The 26,308-nt window shown below is 50.5% G+C and overlaps 1 protein-coding gene across 1 annotated transcript; it reads left to right on the forward strand.

Moving 5' to 3' along the window:
* The first annotated feature begins 3,026 nt into the window (after positions 1-3,026).
* Positions 3,027-24,970, forward strand: FAM167A (family with sequence similarity 167 member A). Its single transcript, XM_066547610.1, has 3 exons — positions 3,027-3,617; positions 10,855-11,399; positions 22,078-24,970. The coding sequence occupies exons 2-3, from the start codon at positions 11,022-11,024 to the stop codon at positions 22,339-22,341; spliced, it is 642 nt and encodes a 213-aa protein (XP_066403707.1). The 5' UTR covers positions 3,027-3,617; positions 10,855-11,021; the 3' UTR covers positions 22,342-24,970.
* The last annotated feature ends 1,338 nt before the right edge of the window (positions 24,971-26,308 follow it).

Here is a 26,308-nt window from a genome sequence, read left to right on the forward strand (position 1 = left end):
TCCCAATATCTTATCTAAAGACACTCTCTCCCAGTTTGAACCCTTTCCCCTTTGTCCTGTTACTCCATGTTCTTGTCCCAGCTATCCTATATGTTCCCTATGTACTTCAGGAACTTTTCCCTACAGGGACTTTGCTTTAGAGAAAAAGCATTTATTGGGGGACCAGCTGAGGAGAAACCATTGATGCTTCTCCAAGATTCCAGCTCTGGTCCCACAGAATGGCCACACAACCCTGCCAGGAGATCCAGCTCCTCCATGCTTTGTTGGCAGGATACCTGCAGGGAGAAACCACCCAAATCCAGCAGAAAGGGCAAGAAGCAGAAGGTTCAAATCCAAACTGAGTTGAGCTGCTGCTGTTGTGATAAAGGAATGGCCATTTCTGCTCATTTTGGGTGGTAAGAGGTAGCTCAGAAAGTTCAGGTAAGATTTAGGGGGCTCTAAGGCACCTTACAGAGTTTGTGCTGTTCAGATCAGCACAGGGCATCCCAAGGAAGTCTGGCTGCCCCATCCCTGGAAGTGTCCCAGGCCAGGTTGGATGGGGCTTGGAGCAACCTGGGACAGTGGAAGGTGTCCCTGCCCATGGCAGGGGGTGGAATGAGAGGATTTTTAAGGTCCCTTCCAACCTAAACCCTTCCATGATTCTACAAACTACTACTACAGCAAGGAATTTCCAGCCTGGGCTTTGCAAAACCTCATCCCAGCAAAACCTGAGGCTTGGATCTGTGTGTTCCCAAGGATTCAGGAGTCCTCTGGGAAAGCTCCTGTGCCCAGGGATGCTGTTGGAATTGACAGTCTCTGGAGCAGAAAGGATTCCTTGTGGGAATCAGAATCCTTGTGGGCAGCAGAAAGGATTCCTTGTGTCTGAGAAAATGCTGAGCCATAGGTGTGGACAGCAGTGGTATTTCACAGGTTTATTTTGACTAATTTCAGGTGTCCATTGCAGGTGGTTGGTGTTAGAGCATCACCAGTGTGAGCACCACTCTTCTTCAGCAGCTCCCCACCGGTGTTTTTTGGATGAAGACAATTTATCCAAGATACATCCAGGCCAAAAAACATTCAAAGCCATGGACTGGCTTCAGAGGGATGTGGCTGCAGCCTTTCACTGCTATCTTATGGCAGCTCATTTGAAATCCATTACGCAACTGAATTAAAAATAAACATTTACAGAAGAGGGAGCGGGTGACAGTGTGTGGTCTGTTCCTGTGAGGAGACAGACAGACAGACATCCAGCCCTGGGAGCAACACCTCTGCTGTGAACTCCCCCTGCTAGACCTGCTGGCCCTGAGGCCAGCTGACCCTGTCTGGCCATGTCCCTGTGATTCAAAGCTCCTGGCTATCAAATCTGGGTGGCTGAATCCAACTTGTTTGTCAGGAAGGGGCCCCAGTTGTGGTCATTCCCAAGCCATGTCCTGGGATTGCTCATCCCACACCAAAACCAGGCCAGGGGCTGTTCCACCCTGTGCCTGTCTGTTCCCTGGTGCTGCTTGGTTCATGGGCACAGACTCAGTTTTGATTTGGATGAGATCTTGCTGAAAATGTTGAACCTCCATCTGCCTGATGGACCAGGCTCTGCTCTGTGGGCCTCAGCAACAGGAAAACAGGAATGGGCAGGAACTGATGCCCAGGAAGTTCCACCTGGACATGAGGAATAACTTTTCTGGGCAGTGACTGAGCACTGGACAAATAGTCCAGAGGGGGAGTGGAGTCTCCTCAATGAGGATATTCCAGAATGATCTGGACACAACCCTGTGCCCTGGGATGGGGAAGCTGGACCAGCTGACCCACTGTGATCCCTTCCAACCTGACCCCTCTTGGGATTCTGGGATTCCTTTTGCTGCTAAAAGCTCCTGCAGGTCTTTATCAGACAGTTTTAACAGGCAGCCAAGAGCTCTTCCATCTCCCTTGGTGCCTCTCCATCATCATCAGCCTTCAGGTGCCTCCCTGCAGCACAGTGAGAGCTGATCACCAGGCTGACTTTGCATATGCAGATCTGAAATCTGACAAAAAATAGATGCTGGCAAAGCAAAAAAAAAAAAAAAAAATTGAAAAAAATTTGCATTTTCATCAGAAATGTGGAAATGCTGCTGTTCATTCCGAATATGCATTGCTGCATCCAGGACAACCCCCTTCTCTGCACTCCACATTTCCAAATCCTGTGCAGGCACAGCCTCTAAATTCCTGTGGGGGTCTGGAGTACCCCTGGCATTCAAAGGGAGGTGGGAAATCCCAGCCCTCCCATGCTGGAGCTCAGGAGGGGGCTGTAAATCTCCCTGTTGCCCTCGGGGGACAGGGAGGATGGATCAGGCAGGAGAAGGGAAGGGTAAAGAAAAAGGAATAAAAAGGCTGTGAAGGGGTTTCTCTCAGAAAAAAAGCTGAATCTGGGAATGGGGGAAGGGGCCTGGGTGGTTGGGGGTTGATGGCCAAGGTGGAAGGAAGGAAGGAAGTGGTGGAAGGAAGGAAGTGGCGGAAGGAAGTGGCGGAAGGAAGTGGCGGAAGGAAGGAAGTGGCGGAAGTGGCGGAAGTGGCGGAAGTGGCGGAAGTGGCGGAAGTGGCGGAAGGAAGGAAGGAAGGAAGGAAGGAAGGAAGGAAGGAAGGAAGGAAGGAAGGAAGGAAGGAAGGAAGGAAGGAAGGAAGGAAGGAAGGAAGGAAGGAAGGAAGGAAGGAAGGAAGGAAGGAAGGAAGGAAGGAAACCCCCTCTGTCCCGGGGCACTGCCTCTCTCTGTCCCTCCTCAGAAGCAGCTAAAATTGTTCCCAGCCCCTCTGGGGCAGCTGCGGAAGCAACAGGAGCTTCCCCAGCACAAAATTCAGGCACAGGCTGGTTCCTAAGCTTGTTTCTGCCTGGGGATGGATGGTACCAGCCAAGGAAGCACCTCCCTGGGGCTTCCCAGAGATGCTGATGTATCCTTGCAAAATCCCTGTCGGAACCTGGAAAACGTCATCCCAAAGCTCTCCCGAATGCCAGAAGACCCCAAACTCTTTGTGGTGGGGCTGATATCCATGCTAAGAAACACCATCAGCATGGGGACAGCAGCAGGTTGGTGTCGGGAAGAGCCACAGATTCCTTCGGGCATCTCCTGCAAGCCTTGAGGGTACCTGCCCTCCTCTGGACCGCTCCATCCCTGCTCTCCACGCCGAAAGCATCGCGGATGTTCCTCCCTCTCCTGGGTGCCGGAGGATGTTTAGGACCCGGGCTGTGCAGCTCCTCCTCCCTTCCAGGTCTCTCCAGGGTTATTGCTTGGTGGGAGGTAGGTTCAGGGCTTGGTGGTATGAATGAAAGAGAGAGAGAGAGAGGAAATCGGCGCTGAAAAGCTCAAACTGGAATAGCTCGCCTGTCTCCAGGCAACAGCCCTGACGCAACCGCTGGGGAAAGAAAAAAAAAAGGAAGAAAAAAAAAAAAAGAATCCCCTAAATGAAAAAAAAAAAAAAAGGCAAAAAACAACAAACCAACCACCACACGCACAGATTGCTGGAGCGAGACACAGAGGAGGAGGAGGATGAGACAGACTCCAGGAGGAGGCACTGGTGACACCGCTCTGCAAACACCAAGTTGGGGACCCGAGGTGCAAGGAGGGAGCCGAGATGTCCGTGCAATAATCCCCAGCCTGACTCCAGCCCCGGTAAGTTTTGGTGCTGGTGGTGGCTTGGGGGGGACAGAGCCACCCTGGGGAACCCAGCACGGGGGCTGCGGGGGACCCCAGGAGCAGCAGAGAGGGGCGATGGGGACCGCAGCGGGGTCTGGCGAGCCGGTTCTGCTGGGGGGTTTGCAAAGCGTCCCCCCCTGCCCCGCCGACATTCCCTGGAGATGGCTCCCCATTGACTGGGAATGTCTGAATCCTCCTTTCCCCGTGCTGTTTGTGGCTTTTCTCTCAGCTGGGAGCAGCGTGGGGCTCCTCACCCTCTCCAGGAGGATTTTTCCTCGCTGGGTGAGGTGTGACAGGGGAGAGGCTGCCCGGGTTTCGGGACCATCACCTGTTGCTCCCTCTGCCCCCAGCCTGAGATGTTCGGGAGCCCTGGAAACCTTCCCGAACCTGGAAAGGTTGGTGGGGTTGTGCAGTGCAGACATGGTGGGATGAGCCTCGCAGGGCGTAGCTACCTCTGGTTTTTTGAATCAAAAAAAAAAAAAAAACCAAAAAAAAACCCTGTTACCTCTGGTTTTTGAATCAAAAAAAACAAAAAAACCTCTGTGCTGAGCAGAGCAGGTTTCCACCTGCTCGGGTCTGGCCCTCGCAGCTCACGTTTACACCGAGAAGGGGGAAAAAAACCCAACAAAATAACAGACAGAACTTCTTCAGAGCCCTTTATAACAGCCTGGGGCTAATTGTTAAAATAATAGCGCCAGCTTGCAGCACGAGTGTTTGTGCCCGAACACCCCGGGGTGTGCAGCATCCCCATCCCACAGCCACAGGGCTCTCCCACCACAGGCACCTCTTTAAGGACATCCCTCCCTGTTTCCCTGCGATGCTCCCCCTGTTATTCCACAATCCGGAGCTTTCCTACATCGGAGATCTCAGCAGAGGCGGGAGGGGAGGTGGGAATGGATGGAAAGCAAGTTCCTGGCTTCCAGCGAGGAGCCCGATCCCTCTGGCTTTGTCTGCTCGTCCCCTGTACCCCAGGAATTCCCCACTTTCCAGCGGGAACGAGCTTGTTTTGGCTGCCGTGAGTTTGCACTGTGCCAGCCATCATTTCAGCACACGGGAGATGCTGCTGGGTTTTTGCATCCCAGCGCTTCTCTGCTTTCGAATGCCCATTAAATTCCACCCCCTATCCTTCATGGGGGGGGGGGGGGGGGTCTGTACACCACAAAAATCCACCAGAACGGGAGGAATCCGGCTTCTGCCGGGCTCTGGGCTTGCAACAGCCCCGCAGCCATTAGGTGTTTGCAAATGTAGCAGAGACACTGCAGGGAAAAAGAGAGAAAAAAAAATAAATAAAAATAATCAGCCTCAGAGCAGCGTAGCCCTTCTGGGGGGAGGGAGAGGAGGGTCTGTTTGCAACCAGCTGATCTTGAATGGTATTAAATGCTACAGAGCAGCTCAGCACTGGGAGAAGACAGGTCTGGGGACAGGGGTTGGATGATCATGGTTTGGATAATTGGATGGGACAGGGGGCATGTAAAGGGGATTAGGGGGTCACCGAGGGGCTGACCCCACTCCCCTGATCGTGTTAACTTGGAGCCTGGGGGTCTCCAGTGACCCTGGTGTTGTCCCTGCAGGGGCTGAGCTGGGTGCTGAGCAGATTGGAGCTCAACAAAACAAAACAAAAAGGTTGGGTTGGTTTTTTTTTTCTTTCTGAAAACACACCCTCGCATGCTGCATCTGGGGGAAAAATAGCTCCCCGTGCTAGTCTCCTGGGAAGAGAGCATTTCTCAGCCTGCCCTGGCTCATTCCCAAGGAATCCCAGCCCCTTTCATAACCCTGGGCACAGGGGCAGGGTAATGAAACGTGGCCGTGCCTGGGGTGGCAGTGGGGAAAAAGGGGGAACAACCAGCTGTGCCAAGCCACAGATCCTTTGGGGGCACCTCTGGGAACAGGGTGGCTGTGCCACCTCCAAATTTAGCTCCAAAACCTGCCTGCAGCCTGGGGCAGAGAATGGAGATGAAACCCTTGCCCATAATCCATGGCTCTACAGAGCTCAGAACACACTGAAGGTGGACATGGTGACTTCACCAAGAGCCTGAAAACTTGCCTTTGCTTCTGCTCCTTAATCCTTGTCCTCCTGAGAGGAATCCCACCTGGTTTGGGCTGGTGGGTTGTAAGCACTGACCCCGTTCAGCTCCCCGGTTTGCAGCCACTTCCAGCCGACTGGAAGACTGGTTTGCTGGAATGCCAAGGATTTCCACACAAAGCCTGGAAATCTGCTGATCCAGGGGAGCCTAACCGGTCTGAAAATGGAGCTGCAAGGGTCCCTCTGAAGCAGGCAGCAGCCTCAGCCCTGCTGCCTCACCAGGACCCTGCTAGAAGCTGTGTGGGGGACGCAGGAGGGATGAGGTGGAGTCAGGCAGGAAGGTGCAGATGTGTTTACTGAAACAGGTTCTGACTCTGCCTGTGATGCTGGAAATCAGCCAGGGAGAAGTGCCTTGGGGCAGGGAGTGCAAACTGGTCCCCTCTAATCTCACAGAATCACAAAATGGTTTGGGCTGGGAGGGAGGTCCCTTCCATAAAGCTCATCCACCTTCTACTATGCCAGGTTGCTCCAAGCCCTGTCCAGCCTGGCCTTGGACAATGCCAGGGCTGGGGCAGCCATCTCTGCATCCCTCCACTCCTCTGATGGATTTTCTGCAGCCCCCACTGCCCTCCCCTCCTCCCTTGCAGTGTTCAGGGCTCTTTCTGGAGGCCATTTGGGCAGAAGGATGTGCTGGAGCAAACCCTCATCTTGCTCCAGGTCATATGTGAATGGAAAGCCCCTCTTTTTCTCTTTTTCCCTTTTCCCCATTTTTCTGTGAATTCCATGTCCACATTATGCTTGTAATGCCCATTTTGGTCCCATCAGTGCTGTCATTTTTCCATGGAGAAAGAAACAAGCTCACAGACAGGAGCGTGGCCAGAAGGTCTCCATGGGCACCATGCTCAGTGTCACTGAGGGCTCTGCCATGGCTCCTCCAGCATGGGCAGAGCCCTTTCCATCCTGTCCCAACCATCCTGAGCAGGCAGAGAGCATCTGATCCTGACAGCACCAATTCCAGCCCTAGAGCATGTCCTGGCTCCTCAGGATCAGACAGCTTTTCAGACAGTGCTGGGGTTTTGTCCTTTGGAAGGGAGGGAAGCTGAAGGTCACTTTGGGATCAGGCTGCTTTTCTGCAGGAGAGGATTTCAGCTGCTACAGAAAAGGATTGGGTGGGTAAACACTGAATAATAAAATCCAAGGAAAACAGCTCTCCTCGGGGTCAGTGGGGGGCCCAGGGATTTGTTCTCCACCTCTGCAGGGCCCTTGGGCAGAGCCAGCAGGATGGGGGGGCTCTGGCAGGGTGAGGAAGCCCCCAGCTCACCAAATCCACACAGCACAGCAGCTCCTCTCCTGACAGAGCTCATTCTGGCATGGGGAAGGGAATGAGTGATGTGCAACCACCCTGAAAGGGATCCAGCAGCTCCAGGGAGCTGCAGTGTTGATCCTGATGGGTCTCTCCTTCCCTCACCCCATTCCTGAGGCCTCTGAGTCTCTACTGCCCTGAGGATGCTCTGGAACATCCATCCTCCCTCAGCCATACTCCATTGCTATGGCAACCCCTTCTCACAGGCATCTCCTCCTCTCTGCCCCTCTCCCAACCTGCAGCAGAAACCCAGGGAGGGGTCAGAGACCCCCAGGGGGGTCAGTCACCCCCACCCCATCCCTGTGTCATTGCTGTGCATGGAGGGAGGCAAACACAGCTCTCCCTGCACACCAGGCACTGTCCCCCACCTCTCACTCCACCTCAGTGTTCCTCCACCCCACCTTTCCAGGCTCAGGGTCCTCCTCTGCTGCTGGGAGCTGCAGAGCTGGATGGTCATGCTGGCAGCTCAGATTTACTCCAGGGCTTATCTGGGTGATCCGTGTGCAAACCTTCAGAGCAAATGGCCAGGGGAAGCACATCCCAAACTCCATGGATCATGGGGGGGTGTCCCTGCACCCACTGGAGCGAGAGCATGAGCACCCAGGTGAGACCTGGATAAATCAGAGGTGAATTCTGTACATCTCTGAAAACCCTCAGAGCATTTTTCCTGAAGGCCAGTTGCACAGACTGACTTCCCAGTGAGAAGGAAACTGAGGCACAGAGGGGCTGAGGTGCTTTTTGAGGGTCATTCACAGGCTGAAGCATTGCCTCTGCCCTGTTTGCTCCATGCCAGAAGTGTCACCCGTGGTGTGTGTGTGACAAAAGGGCTTCTGTCAGCTGAGGTTTTGTCTCCTATCGAGGCTTTTTTGTCCTCCCAGCCTCCAGAGGAGCAGAATTCCTCTAACACAGACTCCTGCAGCCACTGCTGCTCCTCTGCAATAAGAAATGGTGTTACAAGAATCCACAGTCCACCAGGAACAGCGAAGGAAGAAGAATAATTTGCTTTCCACAGCTCCTCCTTGGCTAATTGTTGAAGTCCCACTTTAACATTCCTGTTATTTCTCCATCCCAGGCTGGTTCTTCTGCTGATCCCTTGGGGTAGGTCAGTTGATTTCTCCAGTAGAAATCTAACACCAGAATGAAGTTAAAGGGGTTTTTTGTTATTGTCTCAGTGGCCTGTTGTGCTCTGTGCTTTCAGGATTCATCCTTGAGCAGAAGTTCTTAGTGAGGTGTGAGCACATCCTCCCCCTGTTTTGGGGCTGAACTCTTTACCCCTAATTAAGAGTGGCACAAACTCCCTGTGGCAGGTGTGATAATAAGACAAATCAAGGATTAAACACTTAAATCCCCTCTCACAGGCCAGCCCAGGGGGAGCCAAGCCTAGGGCAGGGAGACTGGGAGGATGTGGATTTGAGCCAGAGGCAGGTTTGTTCCTGGGAATTTGGTAACTCTCAGGGTTTGTGTTACAGCACAAGGGCATTTTTCTCACACTTACAACTTTCAGCTCTCTTTCTCCACAGCAGGTCTTTGATCCAAGTCCAAGGTATTGATAGGAAATTAGAGGTGGCTCCCTTCTGTCACTTTGGAGTTTGGACAGGCTGGGGAATGCTGACAATTTAGGGGGTGTCCCTGCAGAGGGATTGAGACTTTTCATGTTACACCAGAGAGAAAGTGAAGGATGGGCTGAATCAATGCTGCTTTTAGGGCAGAAAAACCAAATCCCCTCCAAAACTTCTGGGAGTTGTGGTGACAGGGAGGGGGAGATGGCAGCAGGGTTGTGACAAAGGGGATGCTCCAAGCTGCTGTTCTGTTTTCATGGTCCAGTGCTCTAAATGTTAACTGAGCTGTGCCCAGGGCTCAAATACCAGGGGCCATTGCCACCCTGAGGATTCCATACACGCTGAAAAACAGGACAAAAGAGTTTGTGTGGGGCTCTGTTTTGGAGCTGTGGCATTCAGAAAATGATAAAAATATGATCTTTGCTGGGGATTAGCAAATCCAGTGTGGAACTGCAGCAGATTCTGGGGCTGCTGGGTTTGGGCCACCCTCAGCAATCTGCACAGAGGTCTCATAGGATGGAGAAAAAAGCTCAGAAATGAGGTCTTTAGAGTCATTACTTGTTTTTCTTTATTGATTTGGGGAGGCTGGAGCAGGAGGAAAGGTAAATTCATCGACATGCTCTGAGCCCTGCAGAGAACTCTTCCACCAGGGCAGCTCACTGCTCTCCCCTCTCTTTTTCAACAGAAAAAAGGAAAATTGTTGCTGTTCCAGGCACGAGAGCTGTTGGCTCCAACCTGCCAGAGTGTCTGTGTGTGCTCCCTCTCCCTGTAAAACTCTCATTAACATAAATAAGAGCAGGAAGGAGACCACAACATGAGTAATCCTCCACCCCCACACTGTCTGTGTGTACGCTCTCAACTCCTCCTTCAGCTCATGTGCCCCCCCACACAATTGTTGGGATAAGTCTTGCTCTCACTCAGTGTTTATTTCAAATTGAATCTTCTCACTGAAAAGGCTGGAGAGGCGTAATTATGGTCTGGATTTCAGAGCTGCACGTGCCTCTGGGGGAATGGCAGGGACAAGAATGGCTGAGTAACTCTAGGAAGCTGCACACATCCTGCCTGGTTTTCCAGGCACCTCACCAGGCAGGCAGAGAAGTATTTTGTTTTGTGCCTGACGTTCAGAGGAGAGCTCTGGATCTATTCCTAGCTCAGCTATAGATGAGCACACGACCTTGAGAATGTCTCCTATCTGATCCTGCTGGCAAATGAGTACAGAAGCTGCCTGAGCTTAACTCTTGAGGAGTTCTCTGCCCCTCCAGGTCCCAGGGTTTGTCAGACCAGCTTTGGGCACAGCTCCCATGACAGGAGGAGAAGCGGGGAGGAAGCTCCTGGCTTCTCTGTGCTGCTGCTCCTAAGGGTGTTTACAAGGGACCATTCCCACTGGACAAACTGGACATGGCCAATGATGGAAACCACAAGTCCAAGCCTCCCTGGGTATCTGAGCCCAGACCATGCCAGCACCCCAGGTTAGTTCCTCACCTGGCGGGGACCACGTTCCTGACTGGAGCCACTGGGCCAGGATGGGACTGAGTCCTCAGGCTGCAGCTTTGGCAAACCCAGATCTTAAACTGGATCTTAAAGTGTGGTGTGGGGAAGAATAAATCCCTTTTCCCAGTTCTCCTTTTGACTCAAACTCTTGGGAGAAGTTTGGGTTTCCAGAATGGTTTGTGTTGGAAGGGACCTTAAAGATTCCACCCCCTGTCATGGGCAGGGACACCTCCCACTATCCCAGGTTGCTCCAAGCCTCATCCAGCCTGACCTTGGACACTGCCAGGGATCCAGGGGCAGCCACAGCTTCTCTGGGCAACCTGTGCCAGGCCCTCCCCACCCTCACAGGGAAGGATTTCTCCCTAATATTTAATCCAAACTTCCCCTCTTTCAGGTTGTCCTATTTCATCTGGACCTGATTTGCCCAGATGGGGAAATGTGGGTTTGCCAGGCAGAAAATCAGCAAAACCAGACATCCCAACATCCAGCAGCAGCCACTGCTGTCTCCAGAGGACTTTGGGCTCTGGGAATGTGTCCTGGCCTCCTTGGCCACCCTTCTGTAGCCCCTTGAGTTAAGATTGGAGGTGTAGGTAACCAGAGCTTTGCTAAAAGCCAGAGCCTGTCTGTTCCTGCCCCAGAGCACTCAGATAACCGAGGTGAGGTCACCCTCCCCTGCAGCACCTTGGCACTGAGCCTCTCCCAAAACCCTCACAGGAGCTGTCTCTCTTTCCTCACTCCCTTTTCCTTCTCAAAACTAATCCTTTTTTTTTCTTCTAGGTGTTCATCCAAGGCTGGTTTGGTGCTTGAGGAGGGGCCCACACCTCAGCTGTCCTCCAGGGAGCTGTGCTGAACACCTCGTGACACCCCGGTCAAACCTTGAGGGTTCTCATCTCCATCCCTGGTCCTTCCCAGCCCACCTCTATGCCTTTGGACTGCCAGAGAGGATGGCTGTGCCCCAAATCCAAATAGAAGAGGCTCTGGACAGCATGGATGCTGGCTCTGGGGGGGTTCCTCCTCCAGATGATCACCTGAGAACCCTCAAGGCATTGACAGAGAAGCTGAGACTGGAGACCAGGCGCCCTTCCTACTTGGAATGGAAGGCAAAGCTGGAGGAGCAGGCTTGGAAGAGCCCCCAGGCCGAGGGAGACAGGGAGGACGAGGCCACCAAGGCCAAAAAGAGCCCAGGGGAGACTGTGCCCATGAGGAAGGTGCAGCTGCACCTCAATGGGAGCCCTGCCCAGGACAAGGGGACTGTCACCTCGGGGAGGATAGGTGGCTTTGAGAGCATCGACGAAGCTCTGACGTGGCTCAGGAAGGAGCTGGTGAGTGATTGCCTGTCCCTGTTAGCACAAATTTTCAAGAGGCATAAAAATGAAAGAGTGGGGAAACTCCTTGTTGCTACCTGCCTTCAGCCCCAGGTGGAAAGGCAACAGTCACTCATTGTGTTTTCCATCACTTGTTGAATTTTCCATCACTCATTTTGTTTTCCACACCTGGCTCTTCCAGGCCCATCCTCTGTTGTTATTTCTTGATTCAAACCCAGTCCACATTTCAGTCATCCCCCCAGCCCAGCCCTGGGCCCTGTCTCACACATCTGTTTATTTCTGGTTTTTATGTGCTGGATATTTCACAGAGAAGGAGAGGACAAAAATCCTTTGTTTTTTCTAGGAATCTGTGCTAGGAAAATCCACAGAGTCAGGGCTGGAATTCACCTTTTCTCTGTCACTTTGCTATCCTGATTTTTGGCACAAATTTATCCTGGGCCTGACCCAGCTCCCAGCTGAGCTCAGGAGTCAGCACAGCCTGGGGATAATTCCCAGGTGGATGCACCAATCCTGACAGAGCTCAATTGTTTGGAAAACACTCTCAGGCACATCCAGTGATTTTGGGGTTGTCTTGTGCAGGGCCAGGAGTTGGACTTGATGATCCTTGTGGGTCCCTTCCCTTTTAGGGTGTTCTGTGATTCTCTGGAGGTTGATAAGATGGGTATGTCCCTGTCAGGGCAGCTGAAGTCAGAGCTGGAGTCTGAGCTCAGGTGCTCTTCACAAGAGTAGAAGCAATCAGACACCAAAACCACACTTCCCTTCTCTTCACTGGCATGAAAATTCTTTATTATTTGGCCCAAATCACTGGAAGTGACTCATGACATGTGGCTTTGTTTCTCTTGCCCAGTTGGAATTTTGCCTGTGAGTCCCAGCAGGAATATTTGCAGCAGGGGCTGGGACATCACTTGTGGCCAACACTTGTGAAAATGTTCCTGTGCAGACACTTTGTTTTTGAGAAGCACTGAAATCTTTGAGGAAAGCTTCTGACAAAAAAGAAAAACAGTTTTAAAGATTTCTCTGTGGCTTTTGCTTCAGATAATGTTGATTTGTCAACTTTCTGTTGCTGCATTCTCCCAACTCCACTGGTCCCCTGAGGATTTATTTACAGAGGTGGTTCTGGATATTACACTTTGGTGACTTGGTTTCTCAGGATCATGATTTAAGGAATTCAGGACTATTAGGAACAGCTTTGAGATGATCCCCTACAACTCCTCAGTGCTCTGGAGAACCTCAGCTCCAGATCTGTGACCCGAATCTGGGTCTAATCTTAAATTCACACTTGATGGAAACCCCGAATCTCAAGATGATCAAAGAGAGTAAGAAACAGATTTTCCTTCTCAGAACCCTGGATTTTAAAAGATTTGGGGTTTTCTTTCAATCTCTGCCCATGATGGAAGTACAAATTGTCTCAGAATCTGACTCTACCCCTTAGACTGGGGTGTGGTATCTAAACCACCATCTGTCAAAAACTGAAAGTTTGAATTAAAGATGAGAAAAGGCCAAGCAAACCCTAATTGTTCCTCACTTTCCATTTCCCAGCCACTTAATTATACCAGTCTGGTATCATCTGGATGTGACTGGTAATTTAGACCAATTTCCCCAAAAGACAGAGCAATTTTTTGACTGACCACAGGGTGAAATAGCTGAGCTGGAGGCACGAGTGTGGGCAAGAGCTGCCAGCAGGCAGAGGGAGCACAGCCAGGCCATCCCATCACATGGTGCTGGAACCAAAAGGTGCATTTCACATTACATTTCAAGAGTGAAATGCAGTTTCTTGTCAAATAAAGGAACAAGCTTCCAAAGATCCCAACAAAGACAAGATTTTTTCCTCATGTTGTGGTAGCAGAGCCATCAGGGAGGCTCCACAGCAGCGTGAAGCCCAGAAAACAACCAGATCCTGGGCTGATCCCACAGTGTGGGCAGCAGGGGAGGGGGAATTCTGCCTCTCTGCCCCTCTCAGGTGAGACCCCACCTGCAGAGCTGACCCAGCACAGGAAGGACCTGGAGCTGCTGGAGAGAGTCCAGAGGAGGCACCAGGATGAGCAGAGGGATGGAGCAGCTCTGCTGGGAGGAAAGGCTGAGAGAATTGGGATTGTTCAGCCTGGAGAAGGCTTTGGGATGAGCTGATTGTGGCCTTCCAGTTCCTGAAGGAGCCTACAAGAAAGATGGAGAGGGACTTTAGACAAGGACCTGGAGGGACAGGACAAGGGGCAGTGGCTGCCCACTGCCAGAGGTCAGGGTTAGATGGGATATTGGGAAGGAATTCCCTCCTGTGAGGGTGAGGAGGGCACCCAGAGAAGCTGTGGCTGCCCCTGGATCCCTGGAAGTGTCCAAGGCCAGGCTGGACAGGGCTTGGAGTGGCCTGGGATAGTGGAAGGTGTCCCTGCCCATGGCAGGAGGTGGGACTGGATGAGCTTTAAGGTCTATTCCCACCCAAACCTTTCCATGATCCTGTGATCCCACAAAGTGGTTACTTGGGCTCTGTAGGATTCACCTATCCAATGAAGAGGCAAAAGCTGGTGAATGTGGAGATTCTTCCCATGCAGGGAAGAGCAGCAGCCCTGTCCTTAGGGAGTGAAATGCAGAGTGTGCAGCTCCATCAGCCCTCAGCACAGCTCCCAGCCTGTTCAGGCTGGGTTGTTTCAACAGCTTCACCCTGGAATGGTTCTGGCTTGTCCCAGGGAGCTCCTGCCAAGCACTTGGAGCTTCAGGAGTTTGCACATGCTGATGACTGTTCCCATCAGGCAGCTGGTACAGGACCACCCAGTTTTGGATTTAACTCTATCCCAGCCAAAAGCAGCAGAGGCAGGAGAGTAAATTTGGTGTTATCATAGAAGGGTTTAGGTTGTGAAAGACCTTTAAGGTTGAGTCCAGCCATTCCCCAGTGCTGCCAAGGCCAGCGCTAAACCATGTCACCAAGCCACATCCCCACAGCTTTCAAATCCCTCCAGGGATGGGGATTCCTCCACTGCCCTGGACAATCCTTTTGCTGAAGAAATGTTTTCCTAATACCCAATTTAAACCTCCCTCGGTGCAATTTGAGGCCATTTCCTCTTGCCCTATCTCTCATCACTCCCCATCCACACAAAAGCCATCATCTGACACTGCAAGGAATTTTCCTCTGTGTCTTCTGGGTCTGATCTGCTTTGACTTCAGCCAGGTTCAGGCTGGTCATGTTGAGAAGTGAAGCAAAAGACAAAACCCAAGGTTTTATTGTCCATCTGCTGTCAGAACCCAAGACATTCCTCTAACTGCCCTAAAAGGCTTGAAACCCTGGCAGGGGGCTCAGAAAACTTGGCATGGAGTCAAAGACAGCTGTGCCTTTGATTTTAACCCATAGAAACAATTACCAACTTTATGGGAAAAGTTGCAAGCCATAAAAATTTGAATAAAATGATAGTAAATTTATCACAAAGTGAAAAAGTAAAATTTTAAAGTTTTTAGAATAGAAGTTCAAAAAGCAAAATCAAAGAATCTAAGCATGTCCTGTCTTTCTTCTTCTTGTCCTCCATCTTCTGCTGTGATAGTAACACTTTTAAATTAGTTTAAGATAAAGACAAACTGTCTAACTTTGGTAATAAGTACTAAAAAAATTATTGTAAATAAAGTACATGTAGTTTTTAGTATAAAAAGATAACACCACCCTGAGAGCAGTCAGTGTGCCTCAACCTGACCTGATGGACAGACCTCCACAAGTCCAAAAGAAAATGTATGAGATAAGAGAAAATAAACAACCTTAAAAACCAGAGCTGGAGAATCCCGACATCTTCTTCAAGCACAAAGCTGAGAAAAAAAGACTTTTTAATACCTCAAGAGCCATTCCAGCAAGAACAAACCCAAAAGTCTGCTTTTCTGGGCCTGTCACCTCAGGTGACCCGTGCCAGACCCAGGTTTGTAGGACTGACACAAACCCACAGAGCCTCAGCTGGGCCCTGCTGGGAACCTGCCCCCGAGAAGCTGATTTATTCAGACATGCAAACTGCTCTTGTTTTTTGTGCTGAGAGGCTCTGTGGAGGTGTAGGAGCAAATTGCAGCTCTCAGCATGTGCTGAGCTGCCCCGGGGCTGGAGCATTTCCCTCCCCAGCTCCTCCTGCCTCTTCTCTGCCCTTGTGTTTGCCTTTGCACTGTCAAGTGTGGCAGCTCCTCGTCTGTGCTGAGAGCAAAACCATCACCAGCCCAGGGATGGTGACAGACTCGAGGGCTGGAGGGGTCACACTTTGCTCTTTGCTTTTGAAATTTTCCAGGTTTTACAAGTTATAAAATTAAGCATTCAAAGTCCTCTCCCTCCTAAGTATGGCTAAATTACAACCCTGTGAACAGAGACAGAACAGTTCTAACTTTGTCCTTTTAGGAAAAATCAGTTTTCTAGCTCAAATTCACCAGTTTGGCAGTGAAATCTGAGGGGCGTGAGCCAGAATGCAGGAAAGACCTGAAAAGGAACACAGATGTCTGGGAAATCATAAAGCATCTGTGTCCTGTTGGTCAGATTTTTAAAAATTAAATATTAAGTGCTGTTATTTCCATTTGGGATACTCATATTGGCTGAACAAGTGCTTGAGTGAATTTAAACAACAATGCAGCACCAAATTTCCTCATTATGAGGATGGGGAGGGCAGGGCACAGGGTGCCCAGAGAAGCTGTGGTGTCCCCACCCCTGGAAGTGTCCAAGGCCAGTCTGGACAGGGCTTGGTGCAACCTGGGATAGTGGGAGGTGTCCCTGCCCATGTCAGGGGGTGGAACAGGATGAGTTTTAAGGTCCTTTCTCACCCAAACCATTGTGTGACTCTGTGACCTCTACTGTTAAATTGCTGAAACTAGGGAAGAGTTTAGGATTTATTATTATGAACAGGACCGTCCCCAAGGGTCAGTTTGGGTGCAGCCACTCTGTTTTGGGGAGAGAGGGAGCCAGCAGTGAGAAAGAGTGAGATTTGGGACCCACAACATGGTCCAGCTGGCAAAGAAAGCTCTCCTGGTGGTGGTGGAGAACTCCCAGGCACTCCAGAAAGAGCTGGGATAACTCATCTGGGGCTGTGGGTTGCACCACAAGGGTGTGAGCACCTAAAATTAGCCATGACAGGGTGGCATCTGAGCACTCTGAAGAAGCCCCAGACCAAAACACAGACAACGTGGACGTGTCTGAAGGGTTTGGCAAGGATCTGACAAGTGGCCTGTGCTTCTTTGTGCTTTCCTTTGCACTCAGGAAAGTGCCAATTGACATTTCAGTTTCTTTTGATCTTTTGGAAATAAAAAAGGGCTGGCCCTGTGGGAGCAGCTGCCTCTCCACAGACCATCCCCCTGAGCTTCATGGACCAGGCTGGGACTGGGATTATCCATGGGATTCTTCTCTTTTGGGAAGAGAGGGAAATCTCAAAGAGCTCCTCATCTCCATGCCTCGAGGTGCTACCTGCTGAAAATCTCCCAAAAGCAATGCAGAGAAAAGATGGGCTGCTGGAAATGGGAAAATTACTGCTCTTCCTGTCTGCTGAAGGCAAAATTGAAGGCAATTGCTTGTAGCTATTTAGGATGAGCCACCTAGACTGGAAATCAGGAAAGAATACATCCAGAGCTTTCTCTCCCTTACCCCTGTTAAACATCCCTGGGAGATTCTGAGGCTCAATCCAAGCAGAAAATCCTCCCTAGGCTCCTAAGATCTGGTGGTCCAGCTTTGTATTTAAATCCAGCAATTGCTTTCCTGCCAGGGAGAACCTGAGTTTGGTTCCCCTTCCATCCTGGGAAGTTCAACCTGGCATTCTGTCCATTCCAACAACATTCCCCACCCATGCTGGTGAGAAACAGCTGGGTGTGCAGAGAGGGGCAGAATGTGTTAAAATGTTGGTTTTCATCAGCAAGACACACCTAAGGCTCTTCCTGCCCTGGCCATGAGAGGATCAAAGGAAATCCAAAGCCTGGCTTCTGCTGGATGCTCCCCATGGGTTTCTCCAGGATGCTGCACCCATGTGTGGGATCCTGCTGCTGCCTCACATGGATAAACTGGAGTGTGGAGTTACCTCCTGGGTGAACTCTGCAAACCAAAAACCCCACAGCTCCCCGTGGTGCGGCCCCTGTAATCCCATTATTCATTGCCAGGCAGCTTTGTGGAGCTCTGCTGGCCTGACAACTTTGCTCCTTTTACAGGGACATCACTCATCCTTTCCAGTGATTGTTTGGTCCTCAGCATGGGATGGGGAGAATGGCTTTAGTATTTATGCAGAGCCTGTGGGAAAGGGAAGGAGAATGAGGATTTCTTGGTTCTGGCTGAAATTCCTCTAAATATTCTGGGGGGGGTTTGAACAGAGCAGTGTTTAATGGGACATGGGTGCAGGAAGGGGGTTTGTATCTCAAGCCAAGCCCCAGGGATGAGTGTGGGGAGTGAGAGTTCATGCCCTGCAGAGCAGCTCCACTTTGGTGCTCCACCCTCTGCCCAGCTGCCTCCACAGGACCTGTCACCAAGCAAGGAACTCCCAAGCCCTTGGGAAGACAAGGCAGCCTTCCAAGGAGCCCAGGCAGTGCCAGCCCCCATCCCATCTTCCATCCCCTCCTTGTGCACATCATCCCCTCATAGAAACATGGAATTCTTAAGGAAAAGCCCTCAAAGATCGTTGAGTCCAGCTCTTAACCCAGCACTGCCAAGGCTGCCACTAAACCATGTCCCCAAGTGCCACATCCACATGGTTTTAGTCAACCACTGCCAGGCTTTGTTCTTTATCTCTTTATGTTCTAGAGGGCTTTGCCTTCCAGCTTGTGTGAAATCAAATGGATTCCTCAAAAGAGGGAAAACAAGAGCCAGTCAAAAAATGTAAAGCTGGTTTGCAAGAGAAAAAAAAGCACCTATAAATCACAGCTCTCTGCACAATGGCCTTTTGGCAGCAGAGGCTTTTTTAATCCCACATTCTTCCAAATATTCAATGAAAGCCTTTGTTGGCATTTCTTAGGTAACTTGATACACCAAGAAGAAAGAATGACCCAGGGTCACTTCAATAACACCTGTGATCCCCTCCTGATAAAATGTCAGCATTTGTTGTGAGACAGGGCAAAATATCAACAGAATAGGTTTGTTTTTTTTATTGTAACTCAGGTGGAAGAATAAAAACTGCCAAGTGGCATTGCTCTGCTGGGGGCACAGGTTATGAGGTCTGAGAGGAAATAGTGGGGGTTTTTTGATAAAGGTAAATGACAACAATTTGAGAGAGATTTCCTGAGAGAGAGAGAGAGAGAGATTCACTCAGAGATTGGTACAAAGGTGACTTAATCCTCTCCAGACAGCCAAGCTGGAGTCTTATTTCATCAGGCAAGGTCCTCCAGGATACCTCTGTAGCGTCAGAGAATCACAGAATGGTTTGGGGGGGATTGATGGTTTGAAGGGATTTAGAACTTAGAAAAGAATTCTTCCCTGTGAGAGTGGTGAGGCCCTGGCACAGGTTCTCATCCCTGGAAGTGTCCAAGGCCAGGCTGGATGGGGCCTGGAGCAGCCTGGGATAGTGGAAGGTGTCCCTGCCCATGGCAGGGGGTGGGATTGGATGAGATTTAAGGTCTCTTCCAACCCAAACCATTCTGGGATTCTCTGCTTGCTTGGAGGAAGAGGGATCATGGCAAAAGCTAAAGCAACCCTGAGGCTGCTTTGGTTCACACCATCCTTGCAGCAGCCCTTGGAAAAGGGTCATGGAAAGGTCTCATGTGGGAATATCAGAGTCTTTGTGAGGTCTCTCAAGGGGAATTTTCCTTCCTCGCTTCCCTTCTGCATCTTCATGCACAACCCACCAGGCCAGGAATAATTCACTCCCTTTCCCCAGAGCTGCATCTGCACCCACAAACTGAGCAGCTCATTTCCAGGCCTGGAGGGAAACTGATATGGTCTGATCACATCCATGCTGCTAAAATCCAGGAAAGGGAAATTTATCCCAAAATGTAGAATCACAGAGTCCTAGAACTGGCTGAATTGGAAGGGACCTTTGAGATCATCCTGTTCCAGCCCCTTCTGGTGAGCCTGTTTGGCTTCTTTCACATCTTCTTTTCTTTGTAGCTTTTGTGGGTTTGTTGCTTTTCTGTGAGGGGGGAATTGGGGTGGGAAGTGGGAATTGTCTTGTTTTGCTTTTCCAGCCCTGCCTTCCCCTGTTTGCCAGGCTGATTCCCACACCAAGTGTTCACTCTTTCCTTCTCTACCTACAGCATCCTGTGGCAATGAATTTTCTTAATTATGAGCTAGAATTTCTTTTTTTAATAAAAGACCTTTTTTCCTTCATTACCTCTGAATCTTCCACCTTCCCAAGCCAGGTGCCAGGGGAGGAAAAAAATACCTCCAAAACACTTAGGTCATTAGCTTGGAGGTTGTAGTTCTCTGTCCTGTGGGAAACTATGGAGATCCCATCCTGAGAGCCACTTCAAATCACTGAGATAAAATAAATCACAGGGGAAGTGGACTCTGTCATGGGCCAGCTCTGATTTATTCAGGCTGGAAACCCAGGCTGAGTATTTGGGGATCAGTTATTTGGTGTTCTTTTAATTGGTCCTTTCCACCTCTAATTGCTCTGTCTCCCTGTGGCTGCTGCCTTATGAGCAAAATTAATTTGGGCTTTGTTTAATGTTGAGATGGAGGCTCTGAAGCCTGACAGATACCCAAGCCAACAGCCTTGGCACAGCTTTAATTCCATTTTCCCGGTGCTCCTGAAAACATGAGCAGGCACAGAATTTCTCAATTGTTAAAAATTCCCCCTCCTGAGCTGGTATTTTTTGGGATACATTGCTGGCTTGGAAGATGCCTGTCTCCCTCACAGATCCAGCACCTCTAGATGAGTTCACAGAATCAGCTAGGCTGGAAAAGACCTTTGAGACTGAGTCCAGCCTAACACCTAAAACCGCCTTGTCAACCAGACCATGGCACATTTTTTTTAAACACCTCCAGGATGGTGACTCTCACCACCCTGGGCAGCCCATTCCATGCCCAATCACTCTTTCTGTGAAGAACTTTTTCCTACTGTCCAGCCTAAACTTCCTCTGGAGCAGCTTAAGGCTGTGTTCCCTCATCCTGTTGCCAGTTCCCTGGGAGAAGAACCCGACCCCCACCTGGCTGCACCTTCTGTTAGGGAGTTGTGCAGAGTGATGAGGTCTCCCCTGAGCCTCCTTTTCTCCAGGCTGAGCCCCCCTCAGCTCCTCCTTATAGGGGCTTGTGCTCCAGACTCTTCACCAACCTTGTCACCCTTTTCTGGACACATTCAAGCACCTCAACATCCTTCCATTCTCCACAATCCTGTGCAGTCTTGTCTTGGTTTGGAAAGACAGGGGCCTGCTAAGGCAGGCAGGAGCCTCCCCTAAAATGGAAAATGTGAACCCCCCACCTCCGAGTTGCTATAAATTTTAAATTAAGGGGCTCTCAGGCAAAAAATATGGGAGCAGGAATAACAGTTCTTTAATAGGGAAGAAAATAAAAGGATAAAAAAAATAATGCAGTAAACTAAAACAACACTGCCAGAGTCAGAACCCAACCTGACACCCTGTTGGTCAGGGTGTTGGTAGCAGTCTCATTGGAAATGTGGCTGCAGCCCTGCAGTGTCAGGTGTGGTTCTGCTGGAGCATGGATCCTGTAAAAGGGTGTAGGTTTCCTCTGAAAATCCAGTGGAAGAAAGAGGCAGCTGCTGTTCCTCTGGGAAATCCAGTGGAGAAGCTGTGCTGGTGTTCCAGAATCTCCAGATTATATCTGGGTAGGAATGCTTGGCTCCTCCCTTTGGGCGGAACATCTCCCAATGGGATGCTGTAGTTCTTATCAATTGTGCAGTGACATTCAATAGCTGTTATCAGCACATGTCCCTTCCTGAGAGAGGAGTGATTGTGGAAGAGATAAGGAAAACTACCCAATGAACAAAACACAACTGCCATACAGATGGCAAATAGAACACATCTTGCCTTGTTGCAGTGTGATTTTAGGGTTTACCTCAGAAACCGGGTCACTCCCCTGATAATTCCCTCCCAGGTGTGTCAGCCATCTCTCCTTTCCCTCCCTGGCCCCTGCTGAGCACTGTCTGTCAATCCTGGAATTCCAGAAGGGCGTCGAGTGATTGGCAGATTCAAAGGATGCCCTCTACCCCTGGGGGGCCATTGGGCCATCCAGGTGTCCTTTGTCCCTTGAGACATCCTCTCCTCTACCTGGTTGGTGGCTTCCTACCCTTCCCTCCCCTTCTGTCCGGGGTTAAAAGGAACAGCAACCATTCAGTTCGGGGAGTTCTGTTGGAGCTGTTGCTGGATTCAGAGGCCTGTGGGCCAGAATAAAGCTCTGGATCCAAACCCTCCATCAGAACCGACTCCTTTCCTTCACCATCACCTTAAAGCTTCTCTGTCAGAGGTAAACCTGAGGAGTGGCCCCTCTTAAGGGAGGAGGCTCCATCCCACCACCACCAGAGCTCCTGCAAACCTGGACTTGTCTCCATGCACCCAGCTGCAGCATCCAGCTAGCCAAAAGTGTCTCTGGGGTGAAAACACCACACATCCAGCTAGCCAAAAGTGTCTCTGGGGTGAAAACACCACAGTGCCACTATTTGGTTCAGCACCAAGGGCCAGACAAGTTCTAGCACGTCCCATCCAGCTATATTGGTAATATTCCAACATTGCCTTGCAATCTGGCACAAGCCTCAAGCAGGGAGGCAGCAAATTCTCCACTAAAACTCCTCTCCCCTCCCCTTTCCAGGCAGAAATGCGCCTGCAGGACCAGCAGCTGGCCAGGCAGCTGATGCGGCTGCGCAGCGACATCAACAAGCTGAAGATTGAGCAGACGTGCCACCTGCACCAGCGCATGCTCAACGATGCCACCTTCGAGCTGGAGGAGAGGGATGAGCTCGCCGACCTCTTCTGTGACTTCCCCCTCGTCAGCTCCTTCAGCCTCTCCACGCCCCTCAAGCTCATCGGGGTCACCAAGATGAACATCAACTCCCGCCGATTCTCGCTGTGCTGAACGGGGAGGGGGAAGGAGAGGGAAGGATGGGAAAGGGGAGAGGGCTCTCTCTGCCTCATGGCTGGGTGAGGAGAGGCCAATGAGGAGAGAGCTTCCCTGGGAAGCTGCAGCTGGTCTTGGTGGCAGAGTGGAGATTGGCACTGGAACGTCCTGGGGATGCTCGTGGGGAAGGCAGGACCTGCGTGGAAGAAGCCTGGAGAGCATCCAGACCCAACACACGCACTCAGCTCCTTTGCCAAGCCCCTTCTCCTCCTCTTCCTCCCACAGGACGCAGCCCAGTGTGGGTGGTTGTGCTCAAAAATCCAAGGAGGGGTCAAAAATCAGCCACAAAACAAAATCCCTCTTCCCTTCCCCTTCCCCTCCTCCCAGGCTGGAGCAACATTGCTCTCCTCCATGGATGTCCCCTTGGGCACCAGCCCTCAGCCTCTGCTGCTCCAAGTGTGGGATCCATGGGGCTGTTTCAGATGGGAAGTTGATTTCCAGTGGGAAGGAGCCCTCCCATCAAGCAGAGGACTGTGGGTTAAATGGTACCAGCCTCAAGAAGTGGTGAGAAGATGTTTTGTTGGATTGCTCCATAGAGTCCAGGGCACTAGAGCTTCATTTTGCCTGTGGTATCGATGATGGACTCACCATGGGCACATTCAGAGATTCCAGCTGACCAGAAGTCTCCTGTGTGCTCTGGAAGTCATACCCAGAGCAATACACGTTATTGATCCTGTTGGATCCTGTTGTCACCCCCAAGGCACGCTGCGGTTCACCCTGCAAACAAGGAAATGTTGTACCCAAGATGTTTCCTGTCAGAGAAATCCCCAGGCTGACGCCCCCCAACAGCAGCACCAGCAAACCCTGGATCCTCTGTAGCAGCACCCATCCATCTGAGAGAGGGACTTCAAGAGGAGAAAGGTGACTTTTGGGTAACAAACTCAAAATGGGACTTAAAATTAAAGGGAGAAATTGCTGTGATGAGCTTTGGACCTTCAGCAACACAGGGGGTTCCCTCCCTGCCCAGCAGAATGTGAGATGGATGCTGTGTTTTCTTGCCTTTCAGTGCACACAGCTGCCTGTACCTGGCACAGGGGGCAGAGACCTCTGGTGCTGCCCAGCAAGGGACTCCAGAGGTCTTGCCATGGCAATTTTGGGACACCTGGCACCCAAGACAGTGCAAATCAAGCGTGGATGCCATCAGGTTCTCCCTCCTGTGCCCACCCTGCTCCTGACCCTGTCAGAGTGGAACAATCCTGTTCATGGTGCCCATACCCATGGCAGGAGGGTTGGAATCAGATGATCTTTATGGTCCTGTCCAACCCAAACCATTCTAGGATCTCAGCCCAACTCTGCTCCTCCCCATGTGCCCGAGCAGGAGCAGCTCTTGGCTGAGCAGACCTGGCTGTGCCCAAGGCCTGGGGAGGAGCAGGAGGAGCAACCCCACTGCTCTGGAAGCTGTGGCTGTGTCAATGTGCCTGTAGCTGTCTGTGAGCTCTGTGTGTGTGTGTGTCAGTTGCTGTGTGTCCATCTGAGCCCACAGGATGCCTCTCCCGGGAGGCTCCGGGCTGGGTTCACGCCTTTGTTCTGAAACGCGACGCGACGGGAACCACGATCCAGCGAGGATCCGACGTGCCTGAGGGGATGCAAGGAGGTTTTCACACCTGGAGCTCCACAAAGAGCTCTAGATTGGTGCAGAGAGGACAGATAATTTGTGTTCCTCCACAGGTCTGCACAGTAGGGATGAATTAAGGGGTTCACAGACGTGTGGGGCTGTGGGCTCTGAGCTGAGTCCTCCATCCCCACAAACCCTGGGTGGTGCCTCCCCATCCACCCCAAAGCTCCCTGAGTATCTTTTCTTTCTGCTAAGGAAGAAGGAATTTTAGGCACCAGAGCTTTATCAGCACCATGCCTGGGTGCTGATTCTTGTGCTCCCCAGGTGAGGAAGGTTTATTTTGGGTTGTGACCAATCTGTCACTTGGCCTCTGGACAAGACAACCAGCCACCCCAAAACTCCCTGAGTATCTCTTCTTTCTGCTAAGGAAGAAGGAGTTTTAGGCACCAGAGCTTTATCTATACCATCAGCACCACGCCTGGGTGCTGATTCTTGTGCTCCCCGGGTGAGGAAGGTTTATTTTGGGCTGTGACCAGACTGTCACTTGGCCTCTGGACAAGACAACCAGCCACGGTGCCATTCAGTTTACTAGGAACAGCCTTACTTCCCCATGGACATCTTGGAAAAAAAAAAAAATACCCACCTCATTAAAATTCTTCTTTGTTTACTTTTTTCATAAAAATAAATCAGTTTTGTGTCCCACATGTTGATTTTCAGAGGCGTTTTCAATCAGAAGAAAGACATTATGGTTTTTCCATTAAAATAATGCCTTGGAAAGGGGGATTGGTTCTCTCTAGGTTCAAATGGAGTGGAGTACAGCGTGGGCCTGCCTTTGGGCTCTTGTCTGGTAGCCAAAAGCAGGGGTTAATTCAAGCACAGTCTTAGTGGATCATTACACGTGGCAGTAGAAAATCAGACGTCTGGGTTCCAGACATTTATTTTCTGCATTAAGGGGGAAGAGGAATGAGTGTAACTGCCAGCTGTTTGTCAAAATGCACAATTTTTTAATTATAAAACCTCTGTCTGTATTGATTTCTGCCTCTGGTCTCTCACTGCGTTGGGGAAGCACCAAGATGGTGTGTTCCAGGGTTACAGGTGTGCCAGGCTTTTTCCTGGCAGGTTTTTGTATCCATTCAAGCCCATCAGCTCCACCTGGCAGTCCAGGAGAGATGGGAGGAAAATAAGGTTGGAGCACATATGGTGTGTTTGGACAAAAACCTATGGGAAAGAAAGCAAAAAAAGAAAAAGTTATGTTTTATGTTAGCTACTGAGTGAAAAGTGGGTCCAGGCACTTCAAATATATCAGGCTAGGGAGGAAAAAATAAATAGAAATAGGTCTGATTTTTGCTAAATTTTATTTAAAATTAAAAGTCACCCAATTTTTGGGTCAGATTTGAGAAACATGAGGACAGGTCATTGCTCCCACCACAAAATTCCCAGACAGGAGCCTGCAGGTCTCATCTGTTCACAATGGGATGATTCAAACCCTCGAGTGCTGGTTCCTCTCCTGTGTCTTAGAGCCACATTCCCTTTCCCAGATGCCTGGACAGAAAAGCTGGTGGAAATCAAGGTTGGTTCTGCTGAAGTCCATCCAAAAAATGCTTCTCTGTAGACCAACAAATCAAAGCTCCATCTCCATCTGGAGCACCAGTGGCTGCTGCCCCATTTCTTGGAAGCAGGAATCTTCTGGGCACTGATTCCAGTGCTGTCCTCAGCCACCCAGCAGTGAGACACGTTGCTCATGAAATGGAAGAGCCAGTTTGAGAATTAATCCATGGGAATAATTAACTGCAGTTTTAATTTAGGTGGCCAGGCTGGAGGACCATGGATTTCTCCAGGCTAACTGGAAGATAAAATTTCAGATTATTTTTGCTTGCCCCTAAAATCTCAACGCAAATTTTAAAGGGGAGGAATCGGTCTAGCATTTTAATGAGATAAACTTTGCTGTTACTCAAAACTCAAATGCATCACTTAAAATTCTTTGCTTAGGAGGAAGTTGTTTCCTGTGAGGGTGGGCAGGCCCTGGCACAGGGTGCCCAGAGCAGCTGTGGCTGTCCCTGGATCCCTGGAAGTGTCCAAGGCCAGGCTGGATGGGGTTTGGAGCAGCCTGGGATAGTGGGAGGTGTCCCTGACCATGGCAGGGTGCTGGAACTGGATGAACTTTAAGGTCCCTTCCAACTCAAACCATTCTGGGATTCTGCAAAAATAGTTCTAAAAATTTTAAATTACAGCTGAGACATTAACACTTCATTTTCATTCAAACATTGGTTTGCTGTTAAATGTTAAAAAATTTTCCTTGAAGGAGCCTTAATAAAACTTTTCCACTTTCTCTTTCTTAACTAGATCCAGTCCCTGACGTTTTAGTCAGTC

The sequence above is a fragment of the Molothrus aeneus genome, chromosome 3 (genome assembly GCF_037042795.1).
Source record: "Molothrus aeneus isolate 106 chromosome 3, BPBGC_Maene_1.0, whole genome shotgun sequence".
NCBI classification, from domain to species: Eukaryota; Metazoa; Chordata; class Aves; order Passeriformes; family Icteridae; genus Molothrus; species Molothrus aeneus.

Bases quoted from the DNA above. Each gene is read 5' to 3' on its own strand.
- FAM167A (XM_066547610.1), top strand. From the start codon at position 11,022: ATGGCTGTGCCCCAAATCCAAATAGAAGAGGCTCTGGACAGCATGGAT. The intron at 11,400-22,077 runs GTGAGTGATTGC...TCCCCTTTCCAG, and splicing joins CGTGGCTCAGGAAGGAGCTG to GCAGAAATGCGCCTGCAGGA.